This window comes from Kryptolebias marmoratus, linkage group LG7 (genome assembly GCF_001649575.2).
Source record: "Kryptolebias marmoratus isolate JLee-2015 linkage group LG7, ASM164957v2, whole genome shotgun sequence".
Classification (NCBI taxonomy): domain Eukaryota; kingdom Metazoa; phylum Chordata; class Actinopteri; order Cyprinodontiformes; family Rivulidae; genus Kryptolebias; species Kryptolebias marmoratus.
This window is the reverse complement of record NC_051436.1, coordinates 21365443-21381293: the sequence shown is the minus strand read 5'-3', so window position 1 is coordinate 21381293 and position 15851 is coordinate 21365443. Positions and strand designations below refer to the sequence as shown.

General features: G+C 38.8%; 1 protein-coding gene and 1 long non-coding RNA gene across 3 annotated transcripts in view; one reads left to right on the top strand and one right to left on the bottom strand.

Moving 5' to 3' along the window:
• The window catches only part of casq1b (calsequestrin 1b), a 38250-nt gene extending 36515 nt beyond the window's left edge, over positions 1-1735 (bottom strand). For both annotated transcript variants that reach the window (XM_017432061.3, XM_017432062.2), the window contains exon 1: positions 1499-1735. In XM_017432061.3, the coding sequence (XP_017287550.1) occupies positions 1499-1735 (237 nt within the window). The remainder of the gene's footprint in view (positions 1-1498) is intronic.
• Positions 1736-5029: 3294 nt separating this feature from the next.
• On the top strand, positions 5030-8349 carry LOC112451157. Its single transcript, XR_003039912.1, has 3 exons — positions 5030-5217; positions 6544-6621; positions 8302-8349. It is a non-coding gene; the product is annotated as an uncharacterized LOC112451157 (long non-coding RNA).
• Positions 8350-15851: the final 7502 nt, after the last annotated feature.

The window sequence follows — 15851 nt, the reverse complement described above, 5'->3', positions numbered from 1 at the left end:
CGTGCTGAGACATAAGTCCTCTAATCCTGGAGATGTTCTTCAGGTGATAGAAGGCCGACTTTGTGACTGTCTTAATGTGGCTCTGAAGGTTCAGGTCAGAGTCCATCACTACTCCCAGGTTTCGGGCCTGATCGCTGGTTTTTAGGAAGGGCACTTGCCATCAACCAAAACATTTTTTGAAAACCAATTAGATTCACAATATAGCAACAACACTTTCTTACAGTAAACATGTTTACTTGGCCTCAGAACTCCCCAGACACCAATCTGATCAAATATTTTGATGTCTGTGGGGAGCCATTCTAGTCCAAACAGACCTCAACCTAAAATTCTTAGTCCTAATAATTTATGGCTAACATTTTGACACTGTAGGACAACACCTACACCTAAGAAATTCTTTGTTGATACCCACACTGGGTACCCAGGTGGTCATAATGTTATGGCTGATAAGTGATTAGACAACAATATTTTGAAGAGAATGATGAGGCAGAAGGAAAAGAGTTAAGATGTTCTTTTTTTCTACTGTTTCCCTCTGCGGGGGTTGCCATAGACAGACAAGGACAAAATGTGTGACAAAATCACACAAGGGATTTCGCAATTGCTTTATGCCAAATGCCCTTCCTGATGTAACCTGGGCTCAAACCTGCACCCTTAGAATTACAAGACAGTGGCACTGACCACCAAGCTATGGAGGCCACTTAAGAGAAAAAGAGTTAAGATAAACTTTTAAAAAGTTAGAGCCAGTTTATGACACTCGGAATGAGCACATTCAGCGCCCAACCATCAGCTGCCACCCAGCTCACACAACCTAAACTAATCTCTGTGCAGATAGTGGGTTCACTCGGTGGCGTTATTAAGATTCTTTTTAATTGAACCTGGCTGAACCTCAAGAGCCAAAGTTTGACCATCAGACATTCCCGTACAAACTCCTCCCTTGGAAGGTGCCCCAGTTTATTTATTCCCAGAAATTTTACCAGTTTCCTGTGGTCATGGTTCATCATGTTCTTTAAATTGCTTTTAGTCCAATTGCCTCATCTGAGCCAACTTGCCATGGAAGATTCTACTAGGGACTGAGGTCCCAGATAAAACAGCCCTAAAGATCATAGGGATACTCATACCTACTAAAAAAAACTTCACCACAATAAAGTTTCAATTCTTTGGAGAGAAGGGTCTTCTGCCCTCTAAACTGCTCTCTAAATTAAAACTGTAAGACACTGGGAATTAGCACATTCAGGCTCATCAAGGCCTCAAACATCAGCTGCCACACACACACATATATATAAAAAATAGTTTTGTGCCATGCAAAGTGTCATATCAGTACCTTGTTTCATTTTCCTGTTATCAATCAAATTACTAAACTCAGTTAAAATCAGCAACAATCAAGTGTAGTAGTTTTCATTTGGATCTAAATTCTCCTTCTAAAACCATATTTCCTCAATCTTATTCTTTTCCACAAATACATCACATGTTTATTCATTGCCGTGTTTCAGCAGTGACCCACCTCCAAAGCCAACTCCTCTATCTGAAGCTGCTTCATGGCACTTCGATTCCCATCCACATTTTTGTGGTAGTAGATCACCATTACGTCATACTTTTTCATGAGGGATTTGTAGTTCTTGGCTGTGAGGGCATGAACTCGGTCTTTGCCATCATACTCAGGGATCTCTAAGCCCTTCTCTCCCCAAGACAGGCTCCCCAAAGCAAGGAAGATCCCCAAAAACACCCAGCTCCACTTCATGATTACGGTCAACTGCTAGCTGCCCAAATACCTTTTCTCAAGGCCTTTTGAATGTGTAAAAAAATGGTCCAAAAATACACGTAATATTTTAAAATGTTGTCCCAAATGGTTTCAAGCTGGGTGAATTAGGAAGGTTAGTCCACTTCCCTTCCCAACTGACTGGAGAAGAGCAGGCCTGACATTGACACTGTCTTTATAAAAAGACTATCACATGGTTTCCTGATGCCACTTACCAAGGAAAAGGGGGTGGGACCCTGTCCGAGGTGCAAATCTAGGAGGCACAACTGACATACACAAGCCATGGAGCTGCCAAAGGAGTAGGAATCAGAGTAGTGGGGCTAGGGGTGAGGGGATTCTTGAGCAGAGGTCAAAAATATAGCGATTGAGTTGTAGCATTGGGGTTGGGAGGTGTCATATGACCACCTGTTTGAAGCTGTTAAGATAAAAAGGAACCACAGCTGTGTTTGCAATGCAATTCTCTCTATTCTCTAAAGTTTCTTCAGGAAGACAACCCACTAATTAAACACTTTATTATTTGTGCATTTAAGATTTTCATTTGTTTAAGATTTAAATTAATTAAATTGTATGCAACCTCCATCAAACTCCAGTATGAACAGTCTTCAACTCCCCAAAATGACCACACATTGTGTTTGCAGAAGGAAATATGGAAGCTGTGAGTGTTAGCATATTTGTATTGATTTTGAAGCTGCTGTCCAATTGAGGCCAACTGTACATCCAAGTGGTAAAAAAATAAAAGAATAAAAGAGCACGGAGAAGAAAAAGAGCACGAATATTAACTATGACTTTTTTTGAGCTGTGGCTGCTAACTCTGTGCAGAGGCAAGTGTGGATGCAGAGCCAAGAATAGTGGGACTTTGACGTGAGGGACCTCTGTTGTTTCATCTGATGTAAAACTTGGATGAAATACGACATTAACATTCAAACTGCAGTCGCTTTGAAAAAAACATTGGATATGTATCCAATTAAGTACCACATACGGAAAAAACATGGGTTGGATATGAAAAAATTGGATTTGTCACATTCCCACTGCAATGACAAAATCCAATGTGTCACATAGGGGCAAAATAAATCGAAATTGGGTTCCATTTGCCTGCAGTGTAAACATAGCCTAACACTGCCATTTATAGGTTTAATTTGTTATGGCAGGTTCCAGAGGTGTGGACTTGAGTCACATGACTTCGATTTAAGTTTGACTCAAGCCACAATTTTGATTACTTTAGACTCGACTTCATAAAATCACAAAAGACTTGGAACTTAACTCACAACAACACAACTTAACACTACTTCACTTAGACTTGATAATATTTCACAACAAACAAAAAGTTAAAAGGTTTGTCACAAATGCATTTCTTGAATCAAAAAGCATTAATTACTTTTAATTCCAGCTAGTTTATGCTAAAGGCCTGATTATATAGACATGCAATGCAGGGTGTAACCAAATTGTGACCTCAATAGAGCAGAGGTGCCATAGTGTCCGTAGTATAGGTGCTTCAGCAATCATTGCAGTTCTCCTCTGGTAGACACTGTTTTTAAAAAATATTGATATGTAGTAGGAATGACACAAGAAGAGGAGTTGGATACATGAAGCACATTCTACATACAAAAACATAATTATAGTTTTAGTTTTCTAAGCAGTTTCTGTAGTTATTGATGATCTGCAAAGATTGTACCTTTTTGACTTTTCTTCAGTCTTGTAGTTCAGAGGTTCATTTATTTTGAGAAAATGACCTGATTCTCTCCACTACATCCGTCTATGACTCACTCTTGATGCGTGTCAAAACGCTTATCTAGGTCACGTGATATGTTACCGCTAAAAACAAACCCACAAGATTGCAAAATGGCTAAAAACAAATGTTTCTGGAAGGTTTCTTTATGAAGGGGAAAAGGTTTAGTGAAGAGACAGAATAAGAGTCTACGACTTCCAAGATAAAGAAAGCTGCATTTAACAGACTATACCAGGAGTCCTACTTAAAATATGGATTTATTGCGACAGGCGATTTTTATGCAACAAGCCCGCTCTGCATAATATGTGGCAATCGGGTTTCTAACGAGGCAATGAAGCCTTTAAAACTGCTTCACCATTTGGAAACCAAGCACCCTGCATTAAAAGACAAACCTTTGGAGTATTTTGAAAGAAAAAAACAGGAACATGATGGACAGAAAAAATTACTGAGGGCCACCACATCCACAAATGTAAGTGCACTAAGAGCATCATACTTGGTGGCTTACTTGCTAAGGCTAAGAAGACATTCACTGGCGACGAATGGCTGATCTTTCCTGCCATTAAAGACATTTGTCGTGAATTTTTGGGAGACACCGTGGTTAAAAAGGTAGCACAAGTGCCTCTTTTGGCTAATACTGTCACTCGGCGCATAGAGGAAATAGCAGAAGACATTGATGCAAAACTGTTGGAGAGGATTAAGTTATCAAAGTGGTATGTGCTCCAGGTTGATGAGTCTACAGATGTTGACAACAAGGCAATATTACTTGTTTATGTGTGAAATCTTTATCAGGAGGATATGCATGAGGATATGTTATGTGCACTATCAATGCCAACCAAAACCACAGCAGCAGAACTGTTCAAGTCGCTGGATGAATATATATTAGGAAAACTGAAATGGTCCTGTTGTGTTGGCATATGCACAGATGGAGCTGCAGCCATGACTGGACGGCTGTCTGGTTTAACTGCTCGGATTAAAGACGTTGTAGACGAATGTAAGATGAATGTAAGTCTACGCATTGTGTCATTCACAGGGAAATTCTGGTGAGCAGGAAAATGCCACCAGAACTTAACAGTGTATTGAATGATGTTTTTAAAGTTATTAACCACATCAAAGCCCACACCCTGAACTCACGCCTGTTTGAGCAGCTTTCTGAAGAGATTGATGCAGAGCACAGATGCATTCTCTTGTACACAGAAATAAGATGGTTATCCTGAGGGAGATCACTGGCCAGAGTGTTTGAATTACATTTCATTGACGAGGAATGGGTCACAAAACTCGCTTACTTGTGTGACATATTCAGCCTGCTCACTGAACGTAATCTGTCACTTCAGGGCAAAATGACAACTGTCTTTAAGTTGGCAGATAAAGTAACTGCATTTAAAGCCAAGCTGGATCTGTGGGGACAGCGCGTGAACAGAGGGAATAGTTGACATGTTTTCAACATTAGCGTGGATTCTGGAAGAGACTCCGCCCCAGCTGTCATTTTCCCAGCTGGTGCAAGATTACCTGTCTTCACTTTTAAATGAGTTTGAGCGCTACTTTCCAACCGCAAAAGACCCACTAACTACCAAGGAATGGATTTGCGATACATTTGTCAACAAACCAGATGAATCTAGCATGACTGTGCAAAAGGAAGATCAACATTTTTAAAAATTGCCATACTGACCAGCAAACATTAGGGGAGGAGAGGGTGTTATCCATGTTGATAATGCAATACCAGGACGCAGTTAACAAAGTTGTGAGTACATGATAGATTTACATTTATTATGTTTTTAAAAATACCTCCGTTTTCATGCTATTCGTATCATTTTATTTTGTTGTATTTATCCGCCACACCTTTAAAAGCCGGTCGATGAAAATACTGTCTGATAATGAACCGATCCGAGGAGCTAAAAAGGTTGGGGACCGCTGTTGTAGATAACTGTAGAAATAAACTTGCTCACAGATATAATATTTATTTTGGACATTAAACATGCAGCTCCATATGGAAATGTTCAAAACAAATGGCAACACCTGCAGCTAAGAAAAATGCTGCATGTATGAAAACTAGAGGATAAAAATATTTTGACATTCGGGAAGGCTGGCATTTGGGAGGGAAGGCAGATCCCAGGGTCTGGTAAGGCTAGCATTCTGGAGAGCAATTTAAAATCACCCCCATATCTGCCACATTTGAAATGCATTGTTCTTCGACATCAATATCCTAAACACCTCAAAAGAGAGAGAGACAAAGAGAGCTAGAGAAGCCCTTGTAACTTTGAGTCAATTTGAGTCAAACTTACTCTGCAGATCCCAGTTTCTTCTTTCGTTCATCAAAACATACACATTTATTGTGATGACAAGCTGACAGAAAGGCTTAGAGTTGTGCATTCACCTCTGTAATAAAGATTCTGAAGAGTGATGACAAGAAAAAACAGCTGCAGGATTAGTCACATTTCAAAAATTCATCAGAGAACAAGCTGGCTGGCTTGACAAGCTGCAAGCATGTTTTTATTAATATATTTAGCTTCCAATCATAGTATATCACCAGTGAGGATGATTTAATTAAATTTTCACCACCTCTCAGAGCTGTAGTTTGGTAACAGGTGGTGCCTCCTTCATTAAAATACTCATTCATCAGTTGCCCCTCTGTGAACAGCTCCCTCCTCTGTCAGCTGTTCCATTAACACTCAGGACTTTTGCCTCATAGTTCTTCTCCATCGTTTTCCTTCCTCAGTCTCTTTTGAAATGGTCCAAATCAAGGTGAGTGATAATAACATCGGCATGGTTTTCTACAGAGGTCATTAAACCTCATTTGCTGTTTCTACAGCAACTGGAAGACACAAAGCTAGTTTTCTCAGATAATAAAGCACAAAAATCAACATATTCACATAAAATAGAAGCAAAATTATAATTCTAAATAAACATGAATGTTTTGTGTTCTGCTGTCTGTTGAATTTGTCATGCAATTAAATGTTTTAACACTGTCACAGTTTCAAAGAAAAATAACCAGAACATGGTTGGGTTGACACCTCAAATGTTGCTAAAATGATCTTTACTGTTTTCTTTGTTTCCATTGATTGAGCAGAGTCTAAATGAAGACTTGAAATCAGCACCTCAACCTCCACACCTCCTTCCTCATTGCAGCGGGTGAAAGTGTGACATGGTATGTCTGGGTGCTAATGAGATCTAAAGGCTCTATCACAGGGACAAAGAGTGAATGAGGGAGGTGGAAGGTGTTATAGAAAAGAAGGGCAAAGGATTGAGACATTAAAAAATGACAAACTGAACAATATTTGATGGAAAAATTGACATGAGTTCTTCATTTTCAATAGCAGTTGAGAAGATGGTTTCACCCACAAGATGTTCAAGTGTTAGCCAATGAAGTGTTTGATTATGTTGTCTGCATATTGGATCACAGTACCAAAGCTGTAAAAATGGTTTAACCTTTTAAGAAGTTTCTTGTTAGGGCAGGACTTGTCACTATTGAAGTGCCAAAGAACTGGTAATGGAGCTTTTCGGTATAAGGTGTTGTTGGCAGTAAATCTGACCTTTACATGGTGATAGTTGGACTCCGCCAGGGCTGCTCGTTGTCACAGATTGTTTATTACTTTTATGAACAGAATTTCTTAGTGCAGCCAGGGGGCAGAAGGTGTCCAGTTTGGTGGCCTTAGTATTTTGTCTCTGCTATTTGCAGGTAGTGTGGTCCTGATGGCATTATTGTGCCGTGATCTCCAGCTCTCACTGGAGCAGTTCCTGAATCCACAGACTCTATGGTGCTGCTGTACTGGCCTACTGGTGTCATTAAATTAACATTTCCTCACCACTTCTATCACTGCCTCATTGTTGTGTTCAGAAAAATGCTGCAGATCCAGTACCCTCAGGTTATATAGCAGAACTTCAGTTTCTTTGCCAGAATGGAAAGACGCTAGCTTGTACAGCTGGATTACTGAGTCACATATGTTTATGTGGAGCCAGGTTTCATTAAAAACAAAATCACATCTGTCTCTAAATAATCTGTTTTCTAAAGATCTATAATTGGCCAGAAAAAGTGTTGGTATTATTGGATTGTGCTAGGCAGCTTAAAGCTGTGTCCATGTAGTACTTTTGCCTAGTTTATAATCTCCCAGTTATCAAGCAGCTTCATTAACAGTTCACTATATAGTTCCTCTTAAATAAAGAGTAAATCTGTATTTTTACCCATTGTTACTCTTAGTCATGTCTTAGTGTATTGTAGGCCATAAATGTGTTTTCACCTCCAGAAAAAGAGTTTATGTTGTTTCTTTGCATGCCATTTTATTGATAAGACAAACTATAGTGCAGATTAAAACCTTTGACTTGGAGTGACACAAAATCAGGTCTGTTTATATCAGGGCCGATATTAGCTGACATAAGGAATTTTGACCTAAATTCTAGGTTTACCTATTATCAATCCTTTTGTGAAGGGTGAAATGCTGACATCAAAGAGGGAGAGCAAAATGGTTTGAAAACAGTTCATTTACACACTAATTTGCCACTAGGTGGAAATATTTTGTCAGGCAGAAATTATAGAATAGGTCAAACAGAAGTAAATTTAGCACATCTGTTGAAATGAAAGGTAACTGATGTCTGAATTCCAAGTTGACATTATTCTAAAAGGTTTACTTGTCTTTTCCTTTGAACAGGATAAAGGGAGAGGAGCAGTAAAATATTGACTTCAGCACCATTTTTAACCATAAAATCAATAATAACAATATCTTTGAACCGTGAAAGAAGAAAATGTTTTACCAGTAATTTTACGGCGGAATTCTGGCACCCACAGCTGCCAGCATTTTACAGTAAAATGTACGTTTTTTTTATTTTACAGTGCAGGAGATGGGCAGAAGAGAAGGAGTCGATGGTGAAGAATGGACAGGCAAGTGAATTTTAGGTAGATTTACTTTTTAGGTGTGGAACAGTCAGGGAAGCCATTGCTAGGAGGAATACAAACAAAAGATAATCCAGAGAAAGATCAGAAAAGATATGTGCAGCCTTGAGGTGTTGTTTACAAATGAACTTGCTCTAAGTACTTGCTCATATAAGTGAAGAATGAAAGAAATGAAAAAAAAATTAAAAAATTAAAAATCATGAAAGTGCTTAGCATTGGTCAAAAATGTCTTGATGTCATATTGCCTGCAGCCAATATAGTGAGATAACAAACAAAGACTTTACATTAGCTTATATAGGAGGGCTTCAAACTCCCAGCAGACTGTACCACTGCACCCACAGAGAATTCACTCCCCCTTAGGCACCAGCTCCTTGTAACCTTTTACAGAAAAAGTGGGTAAAAGAAAAAAGATAGTTGGATATCTGTAAAAGTGGCCAAGTTATAGCTACTTTTGTGTTTCATAAGGTTGATTAGCTGTGGCAGACCTCTTGAATCATGTCGCCTCCCAAAGTTTGTCAGCTGTAGATGTACATCCAGGGATTACTTTCTGAAAGTTTCAATAAAAATCTGTCCAGTGACACATGAGATATTTTTTCACATACAAATGAAAACACAGGCACAGAAAAATGCATTATTACCTGCCTTTTACTGTGGCACAAGATAAAAATAACTAATACAGAGTAAAGTTTATCATTCAACTAAGTACACTGAACTGTACTTAGTTTTACTACTCTCTTTTGCAGATAAATGCATTTTGCATAAAGGACCTTAGTAAAAATAATGATTGTTGTTTTAATTTCACTAAATAATATATATCCTTTTTCATTCATTTTTTATTTAAGAAAAAAATTATCAAAAGTTAAAATAGTTCTTGAAATTATTGTTTAGCTGGTCTAAAATAATCTGATTGTTTTATGCTACACAATTGATTGTTGTTGTTGCACTTAATTTTTCTTCCTTCCAGAGCAAAATTACCCATAATATCACACAGCATTTCTATTCAACCACTGTTAAAAATGTGCTCACATATTTAGGCACACTTTCACTTACCTGCTCATTTTGTAAGTGTAACAGAAGCAGAAGTTCATTTCTGGCTGCAGAGTTTATGTTCAACTCAATATTCTGAGATCATTTAGCCTCTGCAAAGAAATGTCAATATGCAGCAACTCTTTGACAGTTGGTCGGTGACTGGAGAATGAGACGTTGCTAAGTAACCAAAATCTTGACAGACTGAGAGACCGAACAGTTGGAGTGTGTAGGACGGGTATACATGCTGTAGTAAGTGTGCACAGTGTGTGTGAAAATGTGAAATTTGTGTAAATCTGTGGAACAGGAAAAATGCTAATGTTCAGGTCAGGGTAGCCAGATTTAATTTGTTTTCAAGAAAGCCAGCAATCAAAGCCTAATCCTGATTTGATCTTTTTATCATTTAAAAGTAAATGTGTTTAAGGCTTTCCGTGAAATGTATTCTAACAAATATTATAGCATATAAGACAAAAATGTAAATTCTTTAGACACTAGTTTTTAATATCAGCATACAGTCATAGTGAAAAATTAGTATACTCGGTTTTAATTTCTGAAAAACAAAGCCCATCCTGTCTAGTAATTATTACTTCAAGCACATTTTAAAATGATACTGAACTTGCAATCACACTAGTATGTCTTTTTTGGTACTTTACTTATGAATGATACAAATTAACCAGAGTCTTTCCACCTTTCCATGACCTTGATTTCAATACTCTGGATATTTTTAAAACTTAGATTTTAAACTGCATTCACACCTTCCTTTCACACACAAACATAATTTTTAGTGAGACAATATTGATATTAAAAAGAAAAAAAAAAAGCAAGTGGCAATGTTTAAAAACACAATTTCTGGTAGATCTGAGTGGACAGGAAATATGGAGTGTTTCAGAAACAATTACATAACAGCTTTTTTTTCCACAAGCCCATAATCACTTTGTGTCACTTTAATTTTGTGCTGAAATAAAAGAAGAAATGGTAAGTGGCATTGGGGGTGTGGTTTGGGAAAATCTTTAGCCATGCTAGTCATGTTTTTTTTCAGTATTTTCTTATGTTAATTATGAATGTTCATTTCACCTAGTGGTGCGGTAAATGTATTTCAGCATTTCTCTCTGTATGTGTAGACCAAGAAAAAAATATTGTGGAGTGCTTATGTGGATAAAGCCATGCATCCTTTTGAAAAGTCAATTTATTGACTTATATACAAGAGGGTCACTCATTAAGGAAACCTTCAAAAATCAAGGAAACCATGATTGAAACACATCAGCAACACTAACAATGTACAGAACAGAACACATTAAAACAGTACATCTGAATTACAAATTTGGATGTGACAAAAACTAATGAACAGTAGTAAAAAGTACAACAGTCCTATGTGCCTTTGCTCAATTGACTGAACAACTACTTACAGTCTGAAAGATTGCCCCTTTGCAGTTCAATGCAATATCAATGGAGAGAAAAAAAATCCACAGGGGAGTGTAGATAAACCTAAAAAGGACAATTCAGATGTTTTTGAAGTTAGGATTGATACACACAATTAATATCTTACCAATTACAGATAGCTCTTTGAACAACCTCTGTTTGGAGAAATATACTGTGATGATCATGTTTGTTTCCCTCATGCCATGCCTTGACACGTCTCTCAGTCATGGTCATTTACATCCCCTGGCCCAAGCCCTACATATTCCCTGTCTCTTCTCTCTTCCAGCGCCAAATTATCAAAAGCCTATGCGAGTAGTTTTCCAGCGTTTCCCAATTGTCTTCCTGTGCTTTGACCCTGATCACGTCTCCTGGTTTACTCCTTGTGCCATGCCATCAGACTACTGCTGGTGGACTGAAATCTGGACTACGACCCCTGCCTCTGACTTGGACCTAGACTCTTCGCCTGCCCCACTGAATAAGTTCGCCGCTCTCAGCTTTCCCGGTACCGACCTTCGCCTGTCTGACCACGAGCAAGTTCCCGTCTCTACTGCTTACCTGCTATGTCCACCGAGCCGAGCCAAGCCTCTGCTCCGCTGCTCCCGGCGGTCACTCTCCTCCTGCTCCTGAGGTTAACATTCTCTCTGCAGTCCAATAAAGTCTCGTTAACATTTCACTCCTGTGTTGTGGTTGATTTATCGGATCCTTCAAGTGAATCTTGTCACAGTAGATTGATTCTGACTGGAAAGACAATCTAAAGTCCAAACAAAGCCAAGACTAAAGAGGATTGCTGCCATTTTAGACTTTCATAGCCTTTCATGCAAATGTTATTTTGTAAACCTTTACATCATTGTAATTTTATTTATTATAAAAACCTGTGCTTATTTGCAGCACAAAGCCCTTAGCTGTTGCTCCTCTGGTGCAGCCTGGGGCACTTCCAGCAGGCATATCATAATATCTCTGCTTGCATAACTATGTAATGTGAAACCTCAATGAAATCTTTGAGACTGGAGTTGTTTAAAGATGGCAGCAAACCATTTTGGTTCTGGCCCCGCTTAGCACCCTTAGCTCGTCAATCTAATCAAATCTGATCAAATTTACTCTCCAAACTGAGGCCATTCAAAGAACTATTTGCAGCCGAGAAGATATTAATTGTTCATAACCTTTCCATAAAATGTCACTTCAAAAGATCTAAATTGTCTTTAAGATAGCTTGAATAAACATTTTCCTGGTGAAGAAACAGTTTTTTTTTGTTTGTTTTTTGTCTTTCTAAGAACAACTTTTTTCTAGCCCACTTCTAATGGACTGTAATCAATAACTCTGCAGGATTTAGCTGCACATCTAATGAAACAGCCCTTTCAGGCAGTCATTGGAAAGTGTAATTATGGTGCAACTTACAGCCTTGGTGGGGATGGGATAATTAAGAAATTGCTTGTAATGGAGGCTGGCAATAGTCTAACCTAGATCTGGCTTTATGTACTGTACTTAGTCTGACAGCAGAGAAAAGCTGGGCGCAGACACCTACAAACTTAAAGGAAAACCTAAGTGAAAGTTTTCAATCTATAACTGTAATTCTATAATATCCTTGAAGCATTTTTACTTAACATGTAACAGCTGGTTGGATGTAATAAAAGAGAAAGCCCAGAGTGATCCTCATTTACATTTGTAATGTTTCATACACACTCATATAATGCTGTGTGTGAGAGAGAGTGACAAAAATAAAATCCACTGGTTGATTCAGTCATTGCTCATCGTAGCAGTACGTGAGATGCAATTAACAGACCGTACTGAAGAGTCACGACCATCTGCATGGGGACACATTTAGACATTAGAAAAGGCCAAAGTGTTTCAGGAGTGGAGCAAACAAAGAAATAAATGACTCAAATCGCCCAGAGGAAAGCTGGAGTCTGACTCATTATTTTCAAAATATAGAACTTTCACTCATCAGAATAAGTACAGGGCCTACTTAGAGAAAAGTGGGAGTTATTTGGAATATACTAAATTTAAAAAACAAAAGCACAGAGGCATACACAAAATTAAAATATTTTGATTTCTTTTGAGATACAGAAAAATCTGAACCAACTTAAAATCTGTGGTGGATTTTACAACATTCTGAGCTATGTTGTTTGTTTCAGCTGGTTTTGCCAAATATGTCTCTTGTAGCGGTCAGTCCCAATGTGTCCTCGAAGAGCCCCACCAGTTAGGCCTCGCTGACCTCCTGCAGAGCCATGACATGCAAGCTCTGGAAGCACAGGTCGGTCTTGAAGTCCTGGGCTATCTCCCAGACCAGGTGCTGGAAGGGCAGCTTCCGGATGAGCAGCTCGGTGGACTTGTGGTAGTGGTGGATCTTCCTGAGAGCCACTGTCCTGGACCTGTAGAGGTGAACAGTCCTCTGGTGGACAGGGCGCTCTTGCGGGCAGCTTTGGTGGCGAGCTGCTTCCTGGGAGTTTTACCTCCAGTGGATTTACGGGCGGTCTGTTTGGTTCTGGCCATGACTGGACTTCAGGGTGCTTCACGTTTAACACTGAAAAGTAAAAGATGTTAACCAGCTGCTCCAGGTTGTGAAAATGAAACAAACAAACAACAAAAAAACCTCCTTGTTGTTATGGTTACACATCATAACAGCATAGCCAAAAGTAAAAAGATTTCAATAAAAATCCTTCCAGCTGCACAGCATCTGATCCCAGAAGAAATAATCATACAAAAAAGGTGATTTACATCAAGAAAAAGAAGAATAAAGTTTTCAAAAGTAATATCTCAGAATGAAAGTAACAGAGCTACTCCAACATGCAGCCACCTTGAACGGCACAAATCTAGAAGCGGTTCTAGAGCTCTGCCGGAGGTAGGAGTTGAAGAGCTTTCGGACAGGTAAGGCATTCCTAGAAAACTCTCACTAAGCATTTGGGTCTACCGAGTTTGTCTGGCATCTTCCGCTGCCATCTGATTCAACTCACCACCAGGTGGTAATCAGTTGACAGCTCTTCTCCTCTCCAAACATATGGCCGTAGATCAGAAGACACAAGTATAAAGTCTATCATTGATCTGCATCATAGGGGGCCCTGAGGCCATGTGTTCTTATAGACACTTTTTTGTTCGAACATGGTGTCTGTTATGGCCAAACCAAGACTAGAACAGAAGTTCAATAACAGAACACCACTTAGGTTCAGATCAGAGAGATTGTTCCTCCCAATCATGCCCCTCCATGTTACACTGTGGCTACCCACATGCACACTGAAGTTCCCCAGCAGAATGATGGAGTCCCCAGCTGGACACCTTTCAGCACTACCACTAAGGACTCCAAGAAGGCTGGGTACTCTGAACACTGTTCAGCGCATAGACACAAACAGCAGTTAGAGAATGACCACCCATCTGAAGGTGGTGGCATTCCTGGTCCCAGGTCCCTTCAGAACACCAGGCCACTGCCCATAGCACACCATACCCTTGTTAATCCCTCCTGCAGGTGGTAGCCTCACAGAAAGGCAAATCCCTGTTATTTATTCAGGCTGAGCCCCATGGTTAGAGGCCTTGTCACCATGCACTTGCCAACGACCTCTCCATGCCTGCCTTCAAGGTGGGGCAGCAGTAACCCATACGCAGGCAAGGGACATTGAGCTTCTTGTTTTCTTTTGTCCATACTAGTGTAATGCATCTTTAATGAATCAAGTTGTTGGTAGTGAAATATATAACTTATTTAAGTTGTTAAGTATTATAGCCTCTATGACTGCTAAAATTCTGAAAATAAGTCCAAGTTGTAATCAACATAATGACTCTGTAATTGAAAAGAGGGTCTTGAAGTCACAGAAAACAATAGATCCACATCTGTGGTATGAAAGATATAAAAAGTAGCTGTGATCGTTTTAAAAACCAAAATAATTACTGTCATTTCATATTCTACACAGTCATAGGTATTGTGTTTGCATTGTTATTATTTAATTGCACATAAGAGTGCAGCAAATAACTTTAAATTGTCAATGGTTAAAAAGAGATGGCAGGGTTCCCTGATATCAGGTCACAGCTTTGTAGCATTTATCATTTATTACCCTGAAGCATCTGTGTGTCTGGGATTATAATGGGCTCTGATGTAATGAGTCATTGGTCTGCATTTAGTGATAGCAGCAATTAGAGCCCTGTATTTTTTTACTGCTGCAGAGTCATTGTCATTATGGGGAAAAAAAACAAGAAAGACAAAGTGATGAGTGTAAGTAAGAGGGGTGACAAATGGATATATAATACAACCAAAGATTCCAGGTGGAGTTTTTCAGCACGATGACCATTCAACCGTTCACCATTCAAGAACTTAAGTTATAAACTAATAAATATGTATTTTCAGGTCTTTGAGAGCATTTCTACATAGGTTGTTTATCAGCTGAGTCAAACAAAGCTGATGCATGCATCTACAAGTCATTAGGATTAGGATCAGCAGCTGAGTCTAACAAACAGTAAATAATAGGTATGTTCAATGTTGGGTTCCCATCATTAAACTAAGCAAGGAAAACTGTGTGCACTTGGTACCTTTTTTCTGCTTTATGTTAGGTTTTCACACTGACCAAAAATGTCTTCCTTTACTTTTTCATTTCATTTATTTAATTTCATTTATTGTTTATTTATGTAGGGGTAAGCGATAAATAATAACAAATATGTGCACAATAACATTTACAGCCTAGGCTAATTTGCAGTGCTCATCTGCAGATGGACCTTTAACAGCATAGAAATGCAAAAAAAAAAACATCTTAACTTTCCTAGAAAATTGAAAGTTTTACCTTATTTAAATATTAGAAGTGTAACAGTAAGCATTAATTATGGTATGAGTTCAGTAAAATAGAAAATAAAAAACAAGTACTAACTTGTTTAATTTTGTTTTGGATTGTTGATTTTGTTGTTGTTGTTTTAATTTATTAACACCAGTCAAAAACCCTCTCAGAAGCAGAAACTGAAAAACTAGTCACTCTTGTTGGTGGAGAAGCTCTAACGACCTAAGGTAGCTTACAAGAAAGAATTTGCCAATTGGTAATGTCACTATAATTTCCCTTCTCACCCTCCACCCGCGG